The sequence below is a fragment of the Manacus vitellinus genome, unplaced genomic scaffold (genome assembly GCF_001715985.3).
Source record: "Manacus vitellinus isolate BGI_N305 unplaced genomic scaffold, ASM171598v3 scaffold_9_pilon, whole genome shotgun sequence".
Classification (NCBI taxonomy): Eukaryota; Metazoa; Chordata; class Aves; order Passeriformes; family Pipridae; genus Manacus; species Manacus vitellinus.
Genome location: NW_021940917.1, coordinates 877,727 through 898,911, shown reverse-complemented (window position 1 = coordinate 898,911; position 21,185 = coordinate 877,727). Strand labels below are relative to the sequence as shown.

At 39.4% G+C, this 21,185-nt stretch overlaps 1 protein-coding gene across 6 annotated transcripts in view; it reads left to right on the top strand.

Annotated features, from left to right (window-relative positions):
* PCSK5 (proprotein convertase subtilisin/kexin type 5) overlaps positions 1-21,185 on the top strand; it is a 249,914-nt gene that overhangs the window by 55,720 nt on the left and 173,009 nt on the right. For all 6 annotated transcript variants that reach the window (XM_018085966.2, XM_018085965.2, XM_018085967.2 and 3 more), the window contains exons 4-5: positions 16,037-16,180; positions 18,407-18,483. In XM_018085966.2, the coding sequence (XP_017941455.2) occupies positions 16,037-16,180; positions 18,407-18,483 (221 nt within the window). The remainder of the gene's footprint in view (positions 1-16,036; positions 16,181-18,406; positions 18,484-21,185) is intronic.

Here is a 21,185-nt window from a genome sequence, read left to right as displayed (position 1 = left end):
TTTTCTATGTTTTAAAAAATACCCCAACCCCACAACAACAGCAACCAACAGGCCCCCCCCCAACAACAGAAGAAGCAAACACAATGAGGACAGACACTTAATAAAGTGTGTTCTGCACCACTTCATTAAACACAGGTAATCCTTGGCATTACTTGTAGCTACTTCTGATGTAATGAAATCTCTGCTATGCATTACGTCTGCTGCTTGAGCTCTGTGAAGAGGATTAACTAAGACATCATCTACATGAATTGAAACATGGACAGAGAAATTAATATAGCCTACTTAGAAAGTGTTACAACCCTTACATCTTGGTAAGGAATTGGTCTGCGTACAGAAAACACAATTCTGGAAAAAAACCCTAAATTCTTGTAGACGACAGAATTTGGGTCTCAAGACCCTTTTCTGATGATGGTTTCCCACGGCATCAGGCAAGCTTGAGGCTCTGTGTGTCACATCCTAGGACTTACAGTATCTTTGACCCTAGCATCCTATCCCCATCCTTTGCATTATCTCTTAAGACTACTTGAACTACAGAGGAAAAAGAACCCCAAACAACAAAAGAACACCAACAAAAAAATTCAAATCATCACTTAAAGAAAGAGGGATCAGAACTTTTCTTCTAACAATACTGAGAAGTTAGATTGGTTCAGCTTTCTTGAGGATCTTGACATTCAGTGTGTGGTATCTGTCCTCTTAGTTTTAATTATTAGGTGTGTTTTCTACTCTCATGTGGTTTTCCTTTTTAAGACAGTTTCTGCAGTTTCCATCTGCTCCCACTTCAGATTGGTGATGAACAGTAGAAGGATGAAAGTATTGTGAAAGTGAAAGCATTCTTCTACTTTATGCCTGTCCTTTGAAAATGTTTGCCCAAACACACCGTAATTGAACCCTGACCAGTGAGAGAGAACAAAGTTCCGAAAGATCTTTTAAACCCCCTCCCATTGGGCATGAGATGTGGTCTGCTTTCAGTATGTCTGGCTGCTGCTGCTTTTCCAGTATTCAGAAGTTTCAAGTACTGACCTCACTATGTGAAGTAGCTTTGACCTTGTTTGGGTCTTCAAACATGCTGATAGCTGGAGACTATGTTATACATCATGTGAATGTTGTAGTTTAGGTTCTCTTGTTGAATTTCCCCATGGTGCCATGGGTTTTTTGGGGGTGCTCACTGATAGCATCATGTGCCACCAGCAGGGAACCAGCCACGGAGAGGGAGAGGAGCAGACACGGGGGAGACGAGATCCCTGGGGCAAAGGTCCCACGAGAAGTGGGAAGAATAAAAAGTGGGCAGATCCACCTTCACTCTTTCTGACCTGGACTGCTGTTGGGAAGCCGCCAGCAGCTGTGGGAGGACCTGTTTTGTGCTCCTGCTTTGCACATCCCACACCACTCTGGAGCCGCACCCACCAGAGATGTGTTGTCGCTCCCCAGAGCCCCCTACCCCACTGCCTGCCATCCTTTGCTGCACAGAGCCTGTACCGTCCCTTGCCCACTGCCGATTCAGAAGCAGCAGCTGTTTGCTGCTGATCAAGACCGCGGCACCTGCTCACCAGTGCTGCAGCGTCCGGAGTCGGTGAGCCCTGCCACTCTCACGGACCTTGCCCACTGCCGGCTCCAGAGCAGCAGTTTCTACCAGTCAAGACTGCAGCACCTGCCTGAACCATGGCATCCAGAGTTGCTGCATGTTTTCTCTGCCTGCTGCCCCACACTGGTTTTCCTGCCGCCTGCCATGCCGTGGGGGGAACCTGCCATTTTTCTTTGTTATTGTTTGGTTGTAGTTTTGTTGTGTTTTGTTCTCTGTTTTTAGTGAACTGTTATTCATTTCTACACTTTTGCTCAAAAGTCTCATATCAAATTTACATAATTCGGGGGGAGGGCTTTCTATTCAATTGGAGGTCCCACTTCCCAGGCAGACATTGTCTTAAAAACAAGACAGTAAACTATAACTAATGACACAATCTGAGGACTAATTCAACATCTGTTCTCATGAATGAGTCTACAAGGGTGGCCAAAAACACTTTGTAAGCTTGGTTTGTTACTATGCCAAGCCCTAGAAAAAGTCTTCCATTGTCTCAACATTTGAAAGACTTACACACAAGATTTATCTCACAGTCTAATAGAAAAAATAAAATGAAGGCTGAGTTATGCATCTCTTCTCAGCTCTTAGCAGGTAGAAGTTGTGCATATGAGTATGGCTGTTAAACGGAACATGGGTTGTGACTCATGTTGTCTCTAAGCAGGCAGCAAGTATCTGGCACTGATGCAGTTGTATTTCATGGGGAAGGGCAGGGATGATTTACATCTCTGTATATGTGTTTAGATTTAAAAAAAATATTCTAAGGTATCACTATTTTTCTTCTAGGCATTTGTCTGTAGGGGTGTGGCTAGGAAATTGAGTCAAATAGAAAAATTCAATTAAAAGGAATACATGCAATTGACAGTATTGAGCAGATTTCTCCCATTTCTCCTTTTGGTAGCAAGGTAGCATCCTTTTGTGATTATAGTCACACCATGTGAAGTTGGTCAGTTAATTCATGTGTTGGTTTTTGGGGGAGAGGCAAGGAGGAAAATACTTACTGTGGATTGAAAAATTCTCAGATTGTGGTATCTATGTTAAATCCTGGCATCCATAAATCGAAGGATTATAGGTTAGCTGAGAGAAAGTGGCTGAACAGAGGAAAAAGAACAGCTGTTTTGGCTGTTGATAAGTATAAAAAGAGAGATCTTTAATAATAAAGTGCTACCTGTAATGATGTTGTTAAAAAGATGATGTGCAACAAAGTATACAGTCATGTGATCAGATTCCATGCACCTCATTGGAATTAGGCATCCACCTGAATGATTTGCATATCAAAGGTAGATTTAGGCATGTTCCTAAACCTAGTGGTGTACTTTGAGGTTCTGTTGATTTTTCTCAGTGTCCTCCAAGCTAACATTAATTGGCTGCTAACTGGCCCAAATTTTGTGTTTTAATAAGCCTGTTATTACATTAGTTGGTTTTGTGGATTTTTCTATGTCAAGACCTAAATCTATATAGGAATTGGCCAGGGTGTCTGTGACAAGACTTTGAAATGGATCTTCAGTTGAATTAATATAAAAGCTTTATTTATTGGTATATATTTATTTAAATGTATTATGTATGCAGCATCGGGGTTATAGAACCAAACCCAACTTTCTTCTTGCTTTTCTTAGAAACCCTTTTTCTTTGAAAGTTCTCATACCAATAACAGAGCAAACACACAAACTTTTATTTTTCTGTTTTAAAGCAATCCATATCTATATAGTGATGCTTATCAATTAAAATTTCTAAAATTTTGTTTCAGAAGTGATAAAAAAATCTTTCCACATTTTTTTTCAAAAATGTAGTCACCCCTTCCTACATGTATATATGTTGCATTAACTTTGGTTTAAAATACGTTCCATTGCTTTCCATCTAGTCCTCAGAGATCAGAGGGGCGAGGTGTGGGCAGGCCTCATTTCTGATTAAAATCAGTTCAGTGCCATAACTCTGGTGGAGTTCAATAAGAATTTGCATGAGCAGATTCGCAAATAGTGCAATTAACTGTTACAGGACTGTAAGTCTGGTTGAGTTCAGTAGGAACTTTCACAAACACAGATTCGCCAAATAAACCACAGTTTATTGGAGCAACAAATTATAGATTCTTTCATATTGCCAGTGATACATTCACTAGACCTGCACAATATAAGTACAGCACTGTTCCCCAGTATGTGTACAAGTGTTCCCGACTATACTCGAACACGGAGGCACAAATCTTACTGAAGAGGTGTCCCTGCTTTGGGGAGGAGAGAGGAGCAAGCCCATTGTCTGGTCTGCAAGGTGCTTGTATTCTCATCCTCTGCCCTAGAGGATTTCAAATGCCAATTTATACTTTTGGGAGTCGTGGAGGTGAGACTGTAGTCAAATATTCTGTAACTTCCATAAGTGGTGTGGTGGACAGCCATTTTATATGTAAATGAGATACTGAGAGTAACTGGGAGATTACAAAGACTGTTGGTCTTGTGCAAAGGCAGAACAGAACACATGACAAGTTAGTATCAGTCCTTCTTCCACCTGGATCATTGTGGCACTAAGGGTCATCTTCCACCTGATAACCTATCACCCCATCAGCAGTCTGTCATACCCGTGGTAATTCCTTATCCACACGGTTCATGAAATATCTCATAGTTGTAGGCTTTGTTCGTCCAAAATGTTTAAAGGGGAAAAAAGTTCAAAATATCACCTAATTTGAATGTTTCATGTCAATTCTGTGCTTATATCTCCACAGCTACTCATGTTTGGACAGACAGGTTCACTTGAGTAGCTCGTTGCCTCTCCAGAGAGATAGTGAATAGATCCCTGCTCATTGCAGAGAGGTTGAACTAGATGATCTTTAAAGGTCTCTTCCAACCCAACACAATCTATGATTCCCTTTTGACATTATTGCTTTGCATATATAATTGAGTTTTAGTCACAGTAATTAATGTTTTCGCATGTATTTAGAGTGGATTTATTCATTATATGCTTATATTTAAGCCGGCCCAGGCCACCCCCGGAATGTGTGCTTTGCGGCGATGCGGCCCCGGGCCGCCCCTGGGCGCGTGCACAGTGGCACGGTGTAACAGTTCGTTTGGATACATGTCCGGAATAAAGACAAGTGCCAGAACTATTCAAACACACGAAATATCTTTTATTACAGTGAGAATAATAATAATAATAATAATGAACTTAGCAAGAGGAATTGAAAACTAAAAGAAAGGATACAAAATTACTACCTTATCGAGTGGCATTAAAACAAATACTACGAACAGCATTTAATACAGTATTAACTAGTGAAAAGGGATAGCAAAAAAGGATCTTAACACAATATTATGGATAACCCGATATTGGTTAATAAAAAGGGAAATTAAAGGAAAAATACTATAAACATAAAAGGGCAATTAAAGGAACACTAAAAGGGTATTTAAAAAGTTTGTTCTCTCAGTTGCTTCCTATCAAAAAACTGTGCTTACCCACACAGACAGGCCAGGGCTGTCAGGATCTGCAGCAACTGGTCGGTACCCGTGCTTAGCGGAGCAACACAGTCTCGGTGGCAGGATGAGGATCGCTCAACTCAGCAGTCCCGACACCCCATTTTTATCAGTTCCACATTACACTACGTAGGGCCAGTACGCAGTATAAGGTGATGCCTGAATGGCAGCCAAACACCGCCTAATCATTACCTCATGGCAACAGTCTGCCCATGCCCTACTTGTAGGGCAAGGGGCGAGCGACCCCTGCCCACATAATCTTCCTCCCATCATCATCTTTCTCACCCCTATGTATGACCTCTACCACTGTGTTTCAAGGGTAGATGTATCTATCTTGTAGTATGTAGCAAAACCAAGGAAGAACTCAGCTCTGATAATAGGAGATATCAAGCTGACTTGCTAAAAAGCACAATGGACCTTACAATTAGCTTTTGCCATGAAGTTACATTGTACCATACTCTAGCTGGTTTCACATCCTAATATGATTCCTTTCTCACGCCTCTATGCTCCATTGATCATCTAATTCAAAAGTACCCCCCTTACATGCAGTCTGGCCCTGGGTGCTGGGCCCGGCCCCGGGCGCAGAAAGGAGCGAGAGAATGGGAGCTTTGCCTGTGCGGACAGTGCCATCATGGGAGTTGAGAGGGGAGCCTCGGAACACACAGAAGAGGACAACTCTAAACCAGGGGCAGATGGAGCTCATTCAGCCCTGTAAGGCCATCCATCTAAGAGAAGGTCACTCTAAACAAACCTACGTCCTGAGAACCTCGCTGCCACCGTCCAAGCTCGCTCGGCCCCAGCAGATGAACCTCAGGATTAAAGGGTGGGCTCAGTTCAGCGCACACTGTGTCTCACCTAAAAAATCCATTGCACAGGCTCGAAGGCCTTACCCGCATTTGCAAAGCCCTGTATCACCAGCGCACTTGTAACAAATGTGGGTAGAGACCTTTCCCAAATCTTCGTTCACAAAGACTGGCCATGATGATGATGATATTTAAGCCAGCATGAAACTGCATAAGCTGAAGCTTTCTCTCAAAGGATTTGAATATAGTCAAATGGCAGAAGAAAGTTTATTTCTCCCATATCATACTCCTTACTGAGGCTTCTGTGGAGTTCTTGACACAGAACTGCTTTAGTCCCAGCAGAGATGCTTTAGAGCCAGCATCAGGATCTGAACTCCTCTGGTTAATTCTCTGGTTTGATTGAACATTGTCTTAATGATTAACTATTAAAAATCTTACACCTTTTAGTTGCATATTTATCTTGCTCTGTACTTGTTAGGGCATTCTCTACTAGATTAAATAAATACTTGGCCTTCAAAAATATCATCTCTGTTGAGTTACTTGCATGCTGCGATCAAGTCGTGTCTTCACCTGTCAGATACAATAAGTTCTTTGAGCTTGTTAAAAATCTCTGTAAGTTGTGTTTATAGCACTTATTTCAGAAAACAAGCATCAAGAAAACAAGCAACAACTCATTGCTCATTTTCCAATAACATCCTTTGTGAAACATCAGTACAATGATACATGTTTAAACCACTACTTGTGTTTCTGTATACTCTCATTTTATGCCTTGCACTCTCAATCAACTACAGGGCATAATTTTATATATGATTTTCTATAAAATTATGTTACAAATACAGTGTCTCAGTCTGAAGGGACTGGAATGTTTGCTAAAGAGGATGAGATATGAGATAGACCAAACTTCTCTCTCTCAGCAATTGTAAATTCAAAATTAAGGGGCTTTAATCGAGGAAGTGTGGAAAAAACCCAGAAGAAATAACAACCCTTTATTAAAAGATATATGTATGGTGGCAAAAACAGTAACAGAACACACAAAAACTAGACAGTAGTCCTGTACCCATGCAAGGGGGGGGTCTGGGGGGTGGTCTCGGATCACGGGAGAAGCCGAAAGGAAAACGGAGACCCTTCCCCCCAGTGGGAGAAAGGCAGAAGGAAAAAAAGCAGTCCAACCCTCAGTGTTGTTCTGAGATGACTGTGTTCCAAGACTCTCCCCTTCTCTCCCAGCAAGCACAGACCTCTCTGATGAAAAACCCAGTAGGTCCCAGCTGGAGTCACGAGGCGGTGGTGGTGCAAGGCCAGTGGTCAGGCCTCACCAGGACGAAAGAACCAGAAAGACTGGCTCCCAGGCTTTTCCTCCAGAAATGCCTGGACACAGTCCCTGTCTCCGTCCCGGTGAGAGAACTTGGCCGTCTGACCTCTCCTCCCTAAGAGCGGCCAGCTACCCCCAAAATCTCAAACTCCTTTCCCCCACTCACTCCAGCCTTCGAGTGGGCCATTAGCTAGGAATGCAGCTCAGCTGGCTATACCTTTTGTCAAGCTAATAACCTTCCCTTCCCCTTTCCTATTCCAACTCCATTTTTTCTTACAGTGAAGCAGGGAAAGAAAAATTCACCTCTCAGATTTATAACCTGTAACACACACCTTCACCTTCATAAGTGATCCAGATCACTGTTTCTGTTGCTATCCATACTTTCCACTCTACTAACTTTTCTGTCATCAGATTTGAGAATGTGCTATATAAGAACATAGTTTCATCTTTCCTGAACTACAAGGAAGCACTGGAGCCTTCTAAGATTTGAGACATAATAATTGTGCATGGTAAGTAACATTTCCTTAAAGAAACTGACTAAATCTGTATGTTAAGCCATCATAATGGATTCAAAGTACAAACTGTTATGTCACATCTTCTGTTAGCTTACTTATGAGTGACTACGTTATTAAATGCTTACAGATTCATACTTAGTCTCTAATGGATCCAAAGATCTCACTGCAGTTTTAAAATAAGCAAAAACATTTTTGTAACATGGTTTGTTTCTATGGTAGAACATAGTAGTTGAAAAAAAAACAAGTAGTTTACTGGAGGTCCATTATATTTCCCTGAGAATGCCCCCTTTTACTTGGAAGAGCATTTCTAACTTTGCAATGTATTTTTGCACACATTCAATTTAAAATAGTATTTCCAGTTAAGCAGCAGAGTCAGTAGGAGAAACAAAACAACAAGGCAAAAGAAGATCCATTTACCTCTCAGTTTTGAAAATGGAGTAAGCTGAGAGTCAGAAGGCCAACTGACAGGAATCACAGAAGATATGCATAATGATGGTGGGAATGACAAGGGAGAATGCAGAGAGTATTGTAACATAAGAAATACAAAGAGCAGTTTGTAACTGTAGTACCAGGAAAATTGATTTTATATGCAAGTGGGAGAAGTTCCTTCATAGCACTGCTGCAGTCAATGCCATCTATGTGTCTTTACTAATAAAGTCAGGTTTTTGTTTAGTAGCAGCTCCCCAAGTCCCTAAAGTCCTTTTACTAGATATTGGTCTGTGTTCCGTTCTCCATAAAAAGTGTGCAAATACGTTGGATTTCTCCAGAACCTTTCTGCAATATCTGTATTTTCTGAGATAGCTTGAATCCTGATACTCTGATGGGATTTCCTGTAAGACACTGCAATTTTGGCAACATTTTTAACTTCGCTGTCTATTTTGCACAACTCTTTGTGCGCAGCTGTGTCATATATCTCTAGACTAACCTTCTTCAGCATGGCAGAAGAACTTTAAAATTTAATCAGCTGAAATTTAGTCAAATTTCCTGAGACAGTAGGAAGAGTAATTGTGTGATACTTCCTTGTCTTATGCAAAACTTTTGGTTTTTTTTTTTTTTTTCTTGAATAGCTTTTCCCTTTTCTTCCCAGGTCTCCCTAGATTTCTCTAGGTTGGGTCTCTCATTTCTGCAGTGTGATCTCGTCTGCAAAATGTAACTAGCCACCCCCTCTGGTGGTTTGGCCATATCTTCCCAGGTTTCTCTTACATTACACAGTGGGCCTTGCATTCATCAGCCATAGCGTGGTCAAATGGTGAAAAACCCATTGGTGCCTACAGCACTTACTTCCCTATAGGCAAACTAAAATAGCAGCCATTTATCTTAGTCTGATTCTCTACTATTGATAAAGTTGCACAGCATGCATTTCCAGTGTTAGACTAAACATTTCTGTAAGGCAGTCTAAGGAGGGTATGAAGTGATTTTTATACTTCTGTCTCAAGAGAGTAGTTTCAAGGGCAAAAGGTTTGTCCTCTGGCAAGTTATAATCTCCTGTAGTATTCCAACCCAGCAAATAATGGGACCAAGGGTACAATAACCTGATGGCTTTTTATGGTTCTTGGGGAAAAGGCTTCTAGGTATCAAGTAGCAGAGATGTTTATTGCTGAACTGAAGGTGCTGTGAAACAGTTCCAGCCTCAGGAATGTCACATGCCTACAACAGGGAAAAACTCCTTCTCCATTACTAACAATGGAAGATGGGGCTGTCATCATATTCTGACCTATAAGTGCCCTGCATTTCCTAACCACTTCTGTTCCTTGAGACATACATCTTTCCTTCAGCCTACTGAACAAGTCCTGTTGTCTCACATCCCTCCCTCTCATTGTCCCTGATCCCTCCCTCTCATTGCCCCTCTCTCCCTCGTTGTCCCCCCAGGACGTTCCACCATTAACACCAGATGTCACCAGGCTATTACCTCATGGGTCAGAGGGACTAGACCACAACATAAAACAGAAAAAATAGGACTGCATTAGTGCAACAGTCCTTAAAAGTTAGGTACAAGCATTCAGAGCCATGGCCCATGTAGAAAGAAGTGATATTAGACGAAATTGCAGCTGGGAGAGAAACTTTGCTGTCTGAAGACTAGAAGTGGAGGGGTTCCCACTCCTAAAAAGAGTGTGCTGTCATCAGCCTGTGGAACATGGACATACAGGGCTTCCCTAAATTATCTGGTATTTAAACCAGTACACAGTTTACAGAAAAAACCACCATTATTGACTTTTAAAAAGTGCCAGTGATGAAAAAGTGATGGAATTGTCTTGAATAAAAATTTAACACATTATGAATTTTTCTATTTTTGTTAAGAATAGCAGTTTAATCAGAGCCAAAGAGTAACATTTATGAGCTCCTTATTTTTCACTGTAAAATCCAATGTATATAGGCTTGTAAATTCTTCTTGTCTCACTATAGCCATCGGATATTTTCTAATACTAATTTGCTGTTCTCCTTCATTGTTTAAACAAGCAAAAGTAATATATGTCTGTGATTGTTTTATTTGTCTCTAATTATATTTTTTTTGTTAACGAATCAATAACGCTTAAGGACCAAATTAACCTCTGAAATAAATTAGATTAACCCTCTGAAGTTGCACAAGCAATAAATTGGTGTTTAATATGATGCAGTGTTGAAATATTTCTCTTGATATACACAGATTAAAAAAAAGTAGTAATTCAGTAAAGCATGACTCCAGAAGTCGGATATAATAAGTGCAAAATAATCTTTTATTTGAGATGAATCAGACTTTATATTATCTGCCCACTCCTGTTAGAGCTTACAAATATAGTCTGTGGCAACAATCAGAAATTATTTAAAGACGTAACTCAAGAAAATACTTTTCCCATGCAGTTAGCAACTACTGTTTATCATGCACTAAGTATCAGATTATGTCTGAAAAAAATAAAAAAAACATTCTACAAGTATACCTTCTCCTTCTAAAAATCCTTATTTCATCTTCTATTTTTGGATAAAAAAATAAAAAATGTGAGAAATACTTTTTAAAAGAAACATTATTTTAATATTTAGAAAATGTAACTTTCAGGTGCTTACTCTAGAGAAGCTAAAAAATCATTTCATTAGTTCACATTGTCTTTACAGGACAAGAAGCTCTTCAAAGCCTGTTATCATGATTTCTATTACATTACACGATCCATTTTAAAAAGGAGCCTACCTTTCCAACTTTCTCAGTTACAACCCTGCTTGCTTCTTTCATTCCACTTTAAAATTGGATCCCATAAAGAACATAATAAAAAAGATACTATTTCTCTTTTTTTGCAGGAAAAAAGAATAATTGGCAGGTTTTAACTTAAAACTGCTCAAACCTGTACCTCAGAAAGCTGAATGTAGCATTAGGATGTCTCCTCTACTAAAAAGCTTATAAACTTTTCTGCCTATGCATTTGCCTGGACCAGCGAAGAGTGCCAAATGCTGCACATTGCATTCCCTTCAAACAAGAGATAGATGATCACTTCTTTAACTCCACAAAATGTCAGAATCTGCCTTGTGTGTCCCCCTTCTCTCTGCTTGTGTTGATTAAAGTCAAGCCATAGGTCCTTGATTGTCTTTCCTCTATGAGTGGTCTTGTGCAACCTCTGCCCTCTCCATGCTTGCAGGTTAGTAGCTGATGTAACACCCTAATGTAGAGAACGTGACTGTAGTATTCTTGTTTCTGTCTGTGCTGAAGACCATTTAATTACTACTCTAATGAAACCAGACTTTGTTGTTGTTTTTGTTGCTCATGTTCTTCTCAGTACACAATGAGTCTATCTTTTCTAATCCCTGACTGGGTACTAGTATTTCAGAGCTTTCCTGGGATCAGAAGCATAGTTCCACTAAATGGGATCCAAGATTTGTCAAACTCACAATTGGTCTTTAAAATTGTTTCTTTCATCTTATTGTGTTTCTCTGTATCTCCTTACGTATTGACTAAATCTTGTCAAAGAAGTCCCTGTAACTCAAAACCCACAGGAAATCATTGCAAGGTACTTCATGAAGACTGCAGAGAGCACAGTATGCTACTTCTGAGAGACTGCATGCCACAGGATTAGAAACTTCTGTTTCTACTCTGTTTTTATAGACTAACGGGCATTGGAAAAGACAGAACAGAATTTTAGTCATTGTTATTGTAATTTGATTTTAATCTCTGGAATTGAAAAATATTTTGACCATTGATATGTTACTTGGTTTTTCAGTTTTCAGTTCTGTTCCTGATCCCTAACTGAATAAACCAAGAGTCCAACCACAAAAATTAGTGCAACAGATGAGAAGCATTAGGATAATGATAGTGGCCATAGACTAGTTTCACAAAATAGCTATGAGAATCCAAGCCCATGTCTGATACTGAGTTCAACATGCAAACTTCAGAAAACCTTTCTAATATTGTCTGCTTGTTAATTGCAAAAAGACAGGCTTCCAAATTGTCTGTCTAAAGATATCAAAGATACATCTAGAGTAAGGGAGATTTTTTCTTTTTATGCTCATAAGCCTTGAATTTCAAGTATAAGAAATGTTAAACATTTGAAATTTTTCGTACAAAGTCCTTCTTCCTTCCTGTGTGTACTTCAAGCATCTTTCACCCTTGCACATAGTTTCAATTAAATACCAATGATTGTATCATTAATGTTTTCCATTTAAACAGTCCAAAGAAAAACATCATCCTTTGAATGCCTTTTAAAAATCTCGATATAATTACTCTACGTAACTATACGTGCGAGAGATTGTTTATTCCTTTTGATGGTATTCTCCAGGCAATAGATGACAACAATGTATGTTGAAATAGTGCTGACTTAATCCAGTTGCCTAGTTATGGTACTAGTGCAGGAAATTTCTCAGTTATTTTATCTGTTTTGAGAGGGGAAAAATTCAGTAGAATAGTCTGTTTTATACTGTTACCTTTAAGATTCAGAAAACAACAGTTCAAAGATTAACTGATCTAATAAAATCTTCCAACCACTCTGTATTTGTACGGTATCATGACAAGGTTTGGTTTGATTCTAAAAAAGAAAACAGGAAAATGAGCCATAAAATTAGTACTTGCTCATTGATACAAAATTTAGTCACTCTGGATCACATAACTTTTGTTATCATGACAGATATTTAATATTTTTTATTTGGATAACACTGTAAATTGAAACTACTTCCAAATTAATTAAGAAACAGCCTTCTGCTAACACTGTGATAATGTAATTTGTAATGTAATCTTAACCACATGCTGGTAAAGAAGCAGCATGTGGTTAAAGAAAAATTATATAATGGAACCCAGAAAATTTCCTTATAGGAAATGTTTTTTGAAGGAAAGAGGAGTTTTAACCCAATCCAGCTACTAAGCACCATGCAGTAGCTCGCTCACTCATTCACCAGTGGGATCGGGGAGAGGATTGGAAGGATAAAAGCAAGAAAACTCATGCGTCAAGATAAAAACAGTTTAATAAGGAAAGCTAAAGCTGGACACACTAGCAAAACAAAACAGGGAATTCATTCACCACTTCCCAAGTGTTCAGCCATCTCCAGGACAGCAGGCCTCCATCATGTGTAACATTGACTTGGGAAGACAAATGCCATGAACTCAGAACGTTTCCCCCTTTGTGCTTCTCCCCCCCAGCTCTATGTGCTGAGCATGACACACTGTGGTCTGGAATATCCTTTTTGTCAGTTGCAGTCAGCTGTCCCATCTGTGTCCCCTTCCAACTTCTTGCCCATCCCCAGCCTCCTCACTGAGGGATTGGTGTGAAGAGAAAAAAAGGCCTTGGCTCTGATAAGCACTGCTAAACAATTATAAAAACATCCCTGTTTTATCAACACTGTGTTCATCAAAAATCCAAAACACAGAATCATACTAGCCATTGTGAAGAGAATTAACTCTATCCCAGCCAAAACCAGTACAAGGAGACAGGAAAGAGTGCAAGGGAAACTGAGTAATAGATGGCATCTTAGGTGCTGTTCAATGTGGAATGGCATATCTATACCATATTAGATAGTTCTTAAAAAGTAATTGCACTCCAAGATTTAAAGTGTTCCTGATTAAAGACAAATCTGACTACTTTGAAAGGAAAGTGCCCATTCTCATTTATCTGGAGAAAATCAGACACCAATCTGGAGGAAGGTATAGTTTGTGGTTAAAATGTGGGAATCTGAGATCAGATGTTGAACTAAACAAAATGGGCATTTCAGTGGTAAAAGACAGTATTGGAAGAGAAAAACAAGGCTAGAAACAGGCAGAAAAAACCAAATAATTGGTAGGAGGAAGAGAAGTAGGGATCAGAGGGGGAAAAAAGCCAAAGATGCTATTTTAAATAGGACATGAGAAGTTAGGTAATTTAACCATAGTAACTGAACTCTTCATCTGCTGTTGAACTGCTCCCATTTGGATGCTTCTCTGCTGCCTTTGTGTTTTGTATCTGTATGTTACATATGCTGTGATCCAAAGTTATAAGTGGGCCCACAGTTAAATCTGCTTTACCCCTGCAATTTCTTTAATACAGAAAGATTTTGTTTGAACTAGATTTCTGCCCAGTCTTGGAGCAGAGCAAGACAACTTAAGTATCAATTTGACCTCGTGTGTCTGAGAGAATCATCAGAGCATACAGTAAAGCAAGAGATGTGTCCTGTGTTTGTTTTCACGTGTGTAGCAAAGCCCTCTTTGGTTACCACCACAAAAGTAGAAATTCATGTAAGGAGAGTGAATGGACTCATTAAGGGAAAGAGTGGTGACCTCATGGAGATCCAAAGTGCTTGCAAGGGAATGGGGATTAAAACACCCATATGCTTGCTCAGCCTGTGTGGTTTAGCTGGCATGGAAGCAAAATAACAAGTTCATCCCATAGGAAGAGAGGGCAAGACAGTGAGCAAAGGGTCATTTGGCATTTCAGAGAAGGGGATAAAAAGGCACAGTGTCATGGCCCAGTAAACCTGACTGGAGGTCAGAGCCAGCAGTGCTGATTGCCTGTTGTAGCTCACTCTTGAGTGTACCCTGTGGCTGGAGGCTGGTGCTTCCACCTTCTTGTCTCCTTGTCTTAACATCAGCGAAATGTGAGGGATGATATTAATACTTTTGCAGGTATTTTCTGATGCTTACTTTAGTAACATTTTGAAAAAGACATAGGTACTCGGAAACATTAAATTAATTTAACCATCTTGTTTGTGCATTAGAAATCTTCATGTGTACAACCATTACACTGAGTGTAGAGATGGCAGATTTAGACTGTAACTAATTTCATAAAGCCAGCAGCATGAGCATTTCCAAGCAAGACAGAGAACAGAAGTGTTAAGAATGACCTACACATTCCTTGGAACTGGTCTCTGAAGTCCTTCAGGCTCCTTTGTGTGGGGATAAATAGACAGAGACAGATATTTGAAGGCACAAGGGAAAGACCATGAGAGAGACTTTATGCTCTGTACATATATATATGTGTATATATATATATGTATATGTACGTATAGTGCCTAATATATAATCTTGCTTTAGTAATAGCAAATAACCACTCTTAAATCATCTGGTTCAAGTGGTAAAGTGGAGAAAAAGGAGGGGGAAAATTATGACTGAATAGTAATCTGATGTCAATTTGCACGTAGGATGTCTAACAGTTCTTCAGTGTGCTCACATTTGGGAAAAGACGGGAAGGCTAAATCAAGGTGAAGTGCACCCCTTGGAATGTATTTATACTCCTTATGTACTGTAGAGTGACAAGACATGAGGCTAAAGTGGGGACATTAGACTTACTTTCTCCACCACACTGGACTTCATTGCTCTGAAAGCCGTACCCCAGGCTGCTTTCAATCTACACTATCCACAATTCATCCGACCCCCTAAGTTGCAAGTTTTTCAGAGTGTTGTTTTTGTTACAGGTTCTTAACTGCTGCTTATCTCCTACTGATACTGCACAAAACCTGCCAAAAGCCTTCTTTTTACATGGAAACTAATCTGGATTAGTTTCCAAACTGTCTGTCTAAATTGTACAGCACGTAAGCTCCAAAAAGCAAGGGTTTTTTTTCATGACATGTTTGTACAGGCATTTGTCTACTTTTATCCACATATGGTTTGTTTTTCTGAAAAAAAAATAAAATATTTCAAAATGATCATGCTTAACAGCCAGGAATAGATGCTTTGTTTTACACATGGCTTCTAGCAATTCAGTACAGCTTCCCTTTTTTATTGCTTAGCATGAAGAGTAATTTGAAAGAGAAGTAAGCAAGATGAGCAGTTTTCATATAATTTGCATTTCTTTCAAGTTGTTTTCTGTCTATAAAGGTATTGATGTTGTATAGATGCTTTTCCAAACAGTATGTTCATGTGCCAATATAAATGGTAATGTTAATGTAAGTAGAATAATGTCTCAACCCCTCAATGCTCAGTTATCTGCAATATCTGACATCTTTATCTCCTCTTCTCTCCCCAGCACTGCAGTGATAACACCCACCATTGCCAATCAGATATGAATATAGTAGGTGCTTGGAAGAGAGGTTACACTGGAAAGAATGTTGTGGTCACCATCCTAGATGACGGCATCGAAAGAAACCATCCAGACTTGATGCAGAATTATGTGAGTGTCCACAAGAGTCCTGATTTTCTGCTGTGTTACTCAGAAAAAATTAGCTTCTGCAAAGATGGAGAGAGGCAGGAGAGAAGGAGGAAGAATCAATCAAGTGTTTCCTCAAATGTTAACACCAATGGGAGGAAGGAAAACAATTTTTGGTCATCTGTATTGTTTTAGTTAAGACTGTATTCAGTCTGAACATATTTAATATCTGGATGCCTTTTGTCCTGAATTTCTGAAGGACTGGAACCAATTTTTGAATATTTTTTCTCTCTTCTACAATTTTTTTTTACTTAATATGCTCACACTCTCAGAACACAGAACTGGAATACACTGCTTTTCAGTTAATGCGTACATCTGAAGTTCATTTTTGGCCAATACATTTAGTCAGTGAGACAGTAGCTTCTCTCAAAGACAGTAATTTTACAGTAATCATTCTGTGTATTCATTTTTAAAGCTATTTATCTTACTTCTAGAAACAAAAAGGAAAAGTACATGACCAGTTATGATTCACTCAGTTAAAAACAAGTGTAGAATATCTTGTAGTCTTTCTAATGCATATATCTTAACACTACCAAGTCCTTCACAATTTGTGATAGAGCTGTGCCCTTTGTTTTCTGTGTCCTATGTCTCATGTTGCCTCAGGAGGTTTTCTTTTGCTTGTGGTTCACCACATTTGGATGATTGGTTTAATGTAACTTGGAGGCTGGGTAGCATAAGGAGAAGCTGCTTCTCTAGCGGGTGACTTCTTGTGTTAGTGTCAGAGTTTGAAGCTGTTCAGAGCATCAGGGCCACACTGTGCTGGTGTGATTTGTCTTATCCTTTGGGAGTAGGCATTATCTGAAAGCATGTGACCATGAGGGCTTTATGGTTTGTCTGAAATAAAGTGTGCACGATGTACATACACACAAGGTAAGAAATCAAGCAAATATATTTGGATTGAGCTGGACTGATGAAGGTGACCAGTGCAAGGCATGCATATACCTTCACTCCCATTACAGATATAAGTCTTGTTAAAGAGCCGTGAACACATGCATTTCGTCAGTAAGCTTATCATCTTGATAGAGCATTAGAGAGGTGAAGGTAAAAAGAACGTCTTTAACAACCCATTAAAACCTACAATGTCCACAGGTTAAAGCCACTTATTTTAAATTGGCCCAATTTACATCTGTATCCTTTCCCATGCTACACATGGAACTCAACTTGGAGGATGGCAGGCAATTGACCAATTTGTCAGTGTATGTTTGATCCTAATGCATGACACATTTTTCATTTTAATATGTGATATTATTTAAACAAAGCAGATAAAATTTTACCTCCTCAGTGAATGGCCTAGATTGTATCATATATCACCTCGTCCCAGTAATGTCTTTCCACTGAATTTAAAGCAACTATTTATTTCCTTACCACCTCCTCTCTCCGTTTCCTCACACCAACAAGGAATTCCCCCAAAGCAATATGCATTGCTTGTTTGATCACAGATACCTTCTGGATGTCAGATTATAGGTGGTGTGGCTGCAAACAGGAGTATTTGATGTGGATATGGTAACTGGTTTTGAACACAGAAGAGTTTTAAAATGTCTGCTTGCATACCACATGCTACCACATCTATTAGTGGGATGCATACAAACCAGGAACTATTTTGTCTGTATTTTCAGCTGTAAGAATACTGGTAAATATGGAATAAAAAGACAGAGATATCTTGCAAATATTTGAAACAGTTATGCTTCAGGGGAAATGGGGAGACAGTTTGTGTTGCATTTCAAGGTGCGATTTTATAACAATATCCTTAACAAAATTATATTATTTTTATTCCTTGAAACAGTGGCTGAAATTTCAGTCACTGCTGTGCAGATAATTTCTTGAATCTTAAAACATTTAGCAAAATCCCAGTTTTGAGAATGAACTCTCTTAACTTCCAAAAGGTTCTTAGAAGAAATGTAGTCTTCTGGTTAAATGAAAAACCATTTTGTATTTCCTCTCTGATGTTGGAACTATAGTTTTTCAGAGCATTTGTTATCCTTCTCTGTTTTCCAGAATTAAGATAAAATATATAAATCCCGTAATTATTAAATATATAATCCTTTACTAAAACACACAGTCATCATAAAGCGAGATAAATGTTAGTTAGCTTGATTACTCTGTTGTAGGAACCTGCTGAAGAATGTATAGGCCACATAAGTCAATGGCTACTTAATGAGAAACTGATTTTCTTTCTCTTATTGGCTACAGGATTCACAAGCCAGTTTTGATGTTAATGGAAATGATTTTGACCCTATGCCTCGATATGATGCCAGCAACGAGAACAAGTAAGGCACTATGACACTCTTGACATTTTCGATCCAAGTTATCAGGTAGAAATTACCAGTTCTTCTATGAAAGTCTATAAAACTTGATGCCTCATAAAGCAGAATGATTTGCTTTAAATTTTTTCTGAAATACTTATTTTTGTCTTTTCCATGCACATTGTATGACTCTTTGAAAGCATTTGAAGCCACCTGAAAACACATAAAAATTAGTCTGAGAGTTCTGGGCATGCGAAATGAACCATATTCAATCCCCTTGGGAGGCAGAATATATGGGATGACTCTTACTTTTCTCTGATATCATTTCATTGAGTTATTGGGGGGTTATGTGTGACAACTGTCTTAGTTTCTGACCTTCTTGAACTTTGTAGACTCTGTGTATTGAAGAAGTAGACAAGTTAATTGAGGTTGGGGGTTTTTTCCCATCTAATGGTGTCTTTTAAAGTGAAGGAGATTTTTCATGTGGAGTTTGATAGAAACCTTATAAACCCAGAAGTGCCAATATCTGTGTCACATAACTAGTTGGAGATATCTCCATGAATGACATATATCCCCTTCAGAGCTCTGCTTCCCAATGTTTCTTATTCCAACACTGCTCTTTGGATGTGCTGTGTTGAAGGCTGGGGGAAATTCTGGGAGGACACCTCACCTCAGGAATTGGGCCGCTTTTCTGCCTCCGTAGGTGTTTGAAGGCAGTATTTGTTGGTTACATTTTCTTAACTAGGTGCTTGGCAGAAAGAAATACCTTTCTGTGAAATTGCATCATTTGGGGGAAGGAGAATCCTACTAGTTTTTAATATAATGACTGTGCATTTTGTTTTCTTGAAGTTTGGGTTGTTTTTTAATTATGGAAAGCAATATTTTGTGGCTAATAAAAGATATCTTTGGCATGGCTTATGAGAGGTCTGAGGACTACCAACAGGGTGATGATAAACATGCTAGTTATTTGAAAACAAAGTATGAATAGAGGAACAAAAGTTGTTTACGGCCCAGAGATGCAGGCATTTCCACTCAGCATGCTGCAACAACTAGCTTGTATGATTGACCCCTTTAGCATCAGCCCTAGCTTTGAACTACATGTCTGTATTAGAGCCCTGTAAACAGTGTTGGAAGGGCAGAACTGTGGCTGCATGATTACCACAAAGGAGTAGTAACCTCCACTCATCTGATATTTGCACTTTTCTCCTTTCCCCAGCCTTTGTGCAGTTCTCCAGAGTGAATCATGATGAAAGCTATGCTGCCAACAGCAGTAACAGCAAATTGCATTTTAAGTCAGGCCAGGCAGCTCAGCTGCATTCAGCTTAGCCTGAGGTCAGAGGAGAGTGAGACTGACACAAGTGGGGAAAATCGCCTGAATCTCTTGCTGGAAGTGCCAGTTGCAGGGAACTGTCTGACAATGCCCTGAGTGCCTGTGACTGATGTCCACCAAACTGAATGTGATGGACAGGCATTTGCCTTCAGTAACTTCCAAGGAGTTTTGAGAAAAGATGGGACAATCAGCCTGGCTCTCTGCGAGTACTGCTCAGCTGAGCTGCTGGTTTGCATCACAGCACATCCCTCTCTCTTGCTGTCCACCACCCACCTATTTCTACACACACTTCAGGGACACATCCTGGCTTCATCTGTGTGAAGATGTTACTCTTCTTGGAGTTGGGACATGAGAGGGCACACTTGGAGACATCCAAATTTAAGTGAATTTGGACTGATTAATTTCTCTCCTAGAGCTGGGGGATTTTAGTTTTCATACCCTGCATCCCTCTTGAATACTTTTACTGCCCAGCTCTCAAGGTCCTGCAGTGAAATATGGTGGTGTGAGGACAGAAGCTGTGCTGTACTGAGCTTTGTCAGTGTTATCAGGAGGTACAGTGTCAGTGTAGAATCAGCTTTTGGACACAGAGGATACATGGAACATGTTTTCAGAGTAAGATTACTTGGCAGCCTATAACCTCTGCTTAGAGGCTCAATGTTTCCAATAAGCAGATACGCTGAGCCTGGTAAACAGCACATAACCATCTTCAACTTTCGCAGATGTCACCCTTTTTCCCCAGTTGCCCCTGAACTCAACAGGAATTAAAAATACCACATAGGTGCTGAAAAGCACTACTAACAGCCTGTGTATATTTTTTGTGTCTAAAATATCTTCAGAAATTGGGGCAAGGTTCAGATTGTCCAGCATATGTGGTTATTTGGCATTAGATACTTAAGTTGTGCCTGGAGCTAAACACAACCAGGGAACATTCTGAAAGCCATGTTTTGCAAAGATGTCATAATATGTAAATTGGTTTGGTTGATTCCTGCTTCCTGCTATAGCAATTGGACAACGTTGCATAATGGTGATTTTTGTCTTCCAGTAAAGGTGGGATGTACAAATGCGCCGTTATTTTATGAAATTATCTAGTTTATTCTGCCTCATTTTATAATCCAACCTTAAGGGATGGGATGATAAAGAGTAAAAAGAATGGCTGTAAAAATAAGCAAGTGTCTCTGGACAGCTTTTCATGCAGCTGTGAAATATCAGGGTACTGGGTCTGTGTGCTAGCTTTTCGCTTTTAATCAGCTGAGGCTAATGGGTGAGGAAAAGAAATGAGAAAAAATTAACTGTAGATTGCTTCAGTGTAAACACCAGAGTGGCACTTTCCAAAATTATATTTTGAAGGTTTTACATTAAACTTTCTATTAGCTAAGTAGTGTAGGAGGGTAGAAAT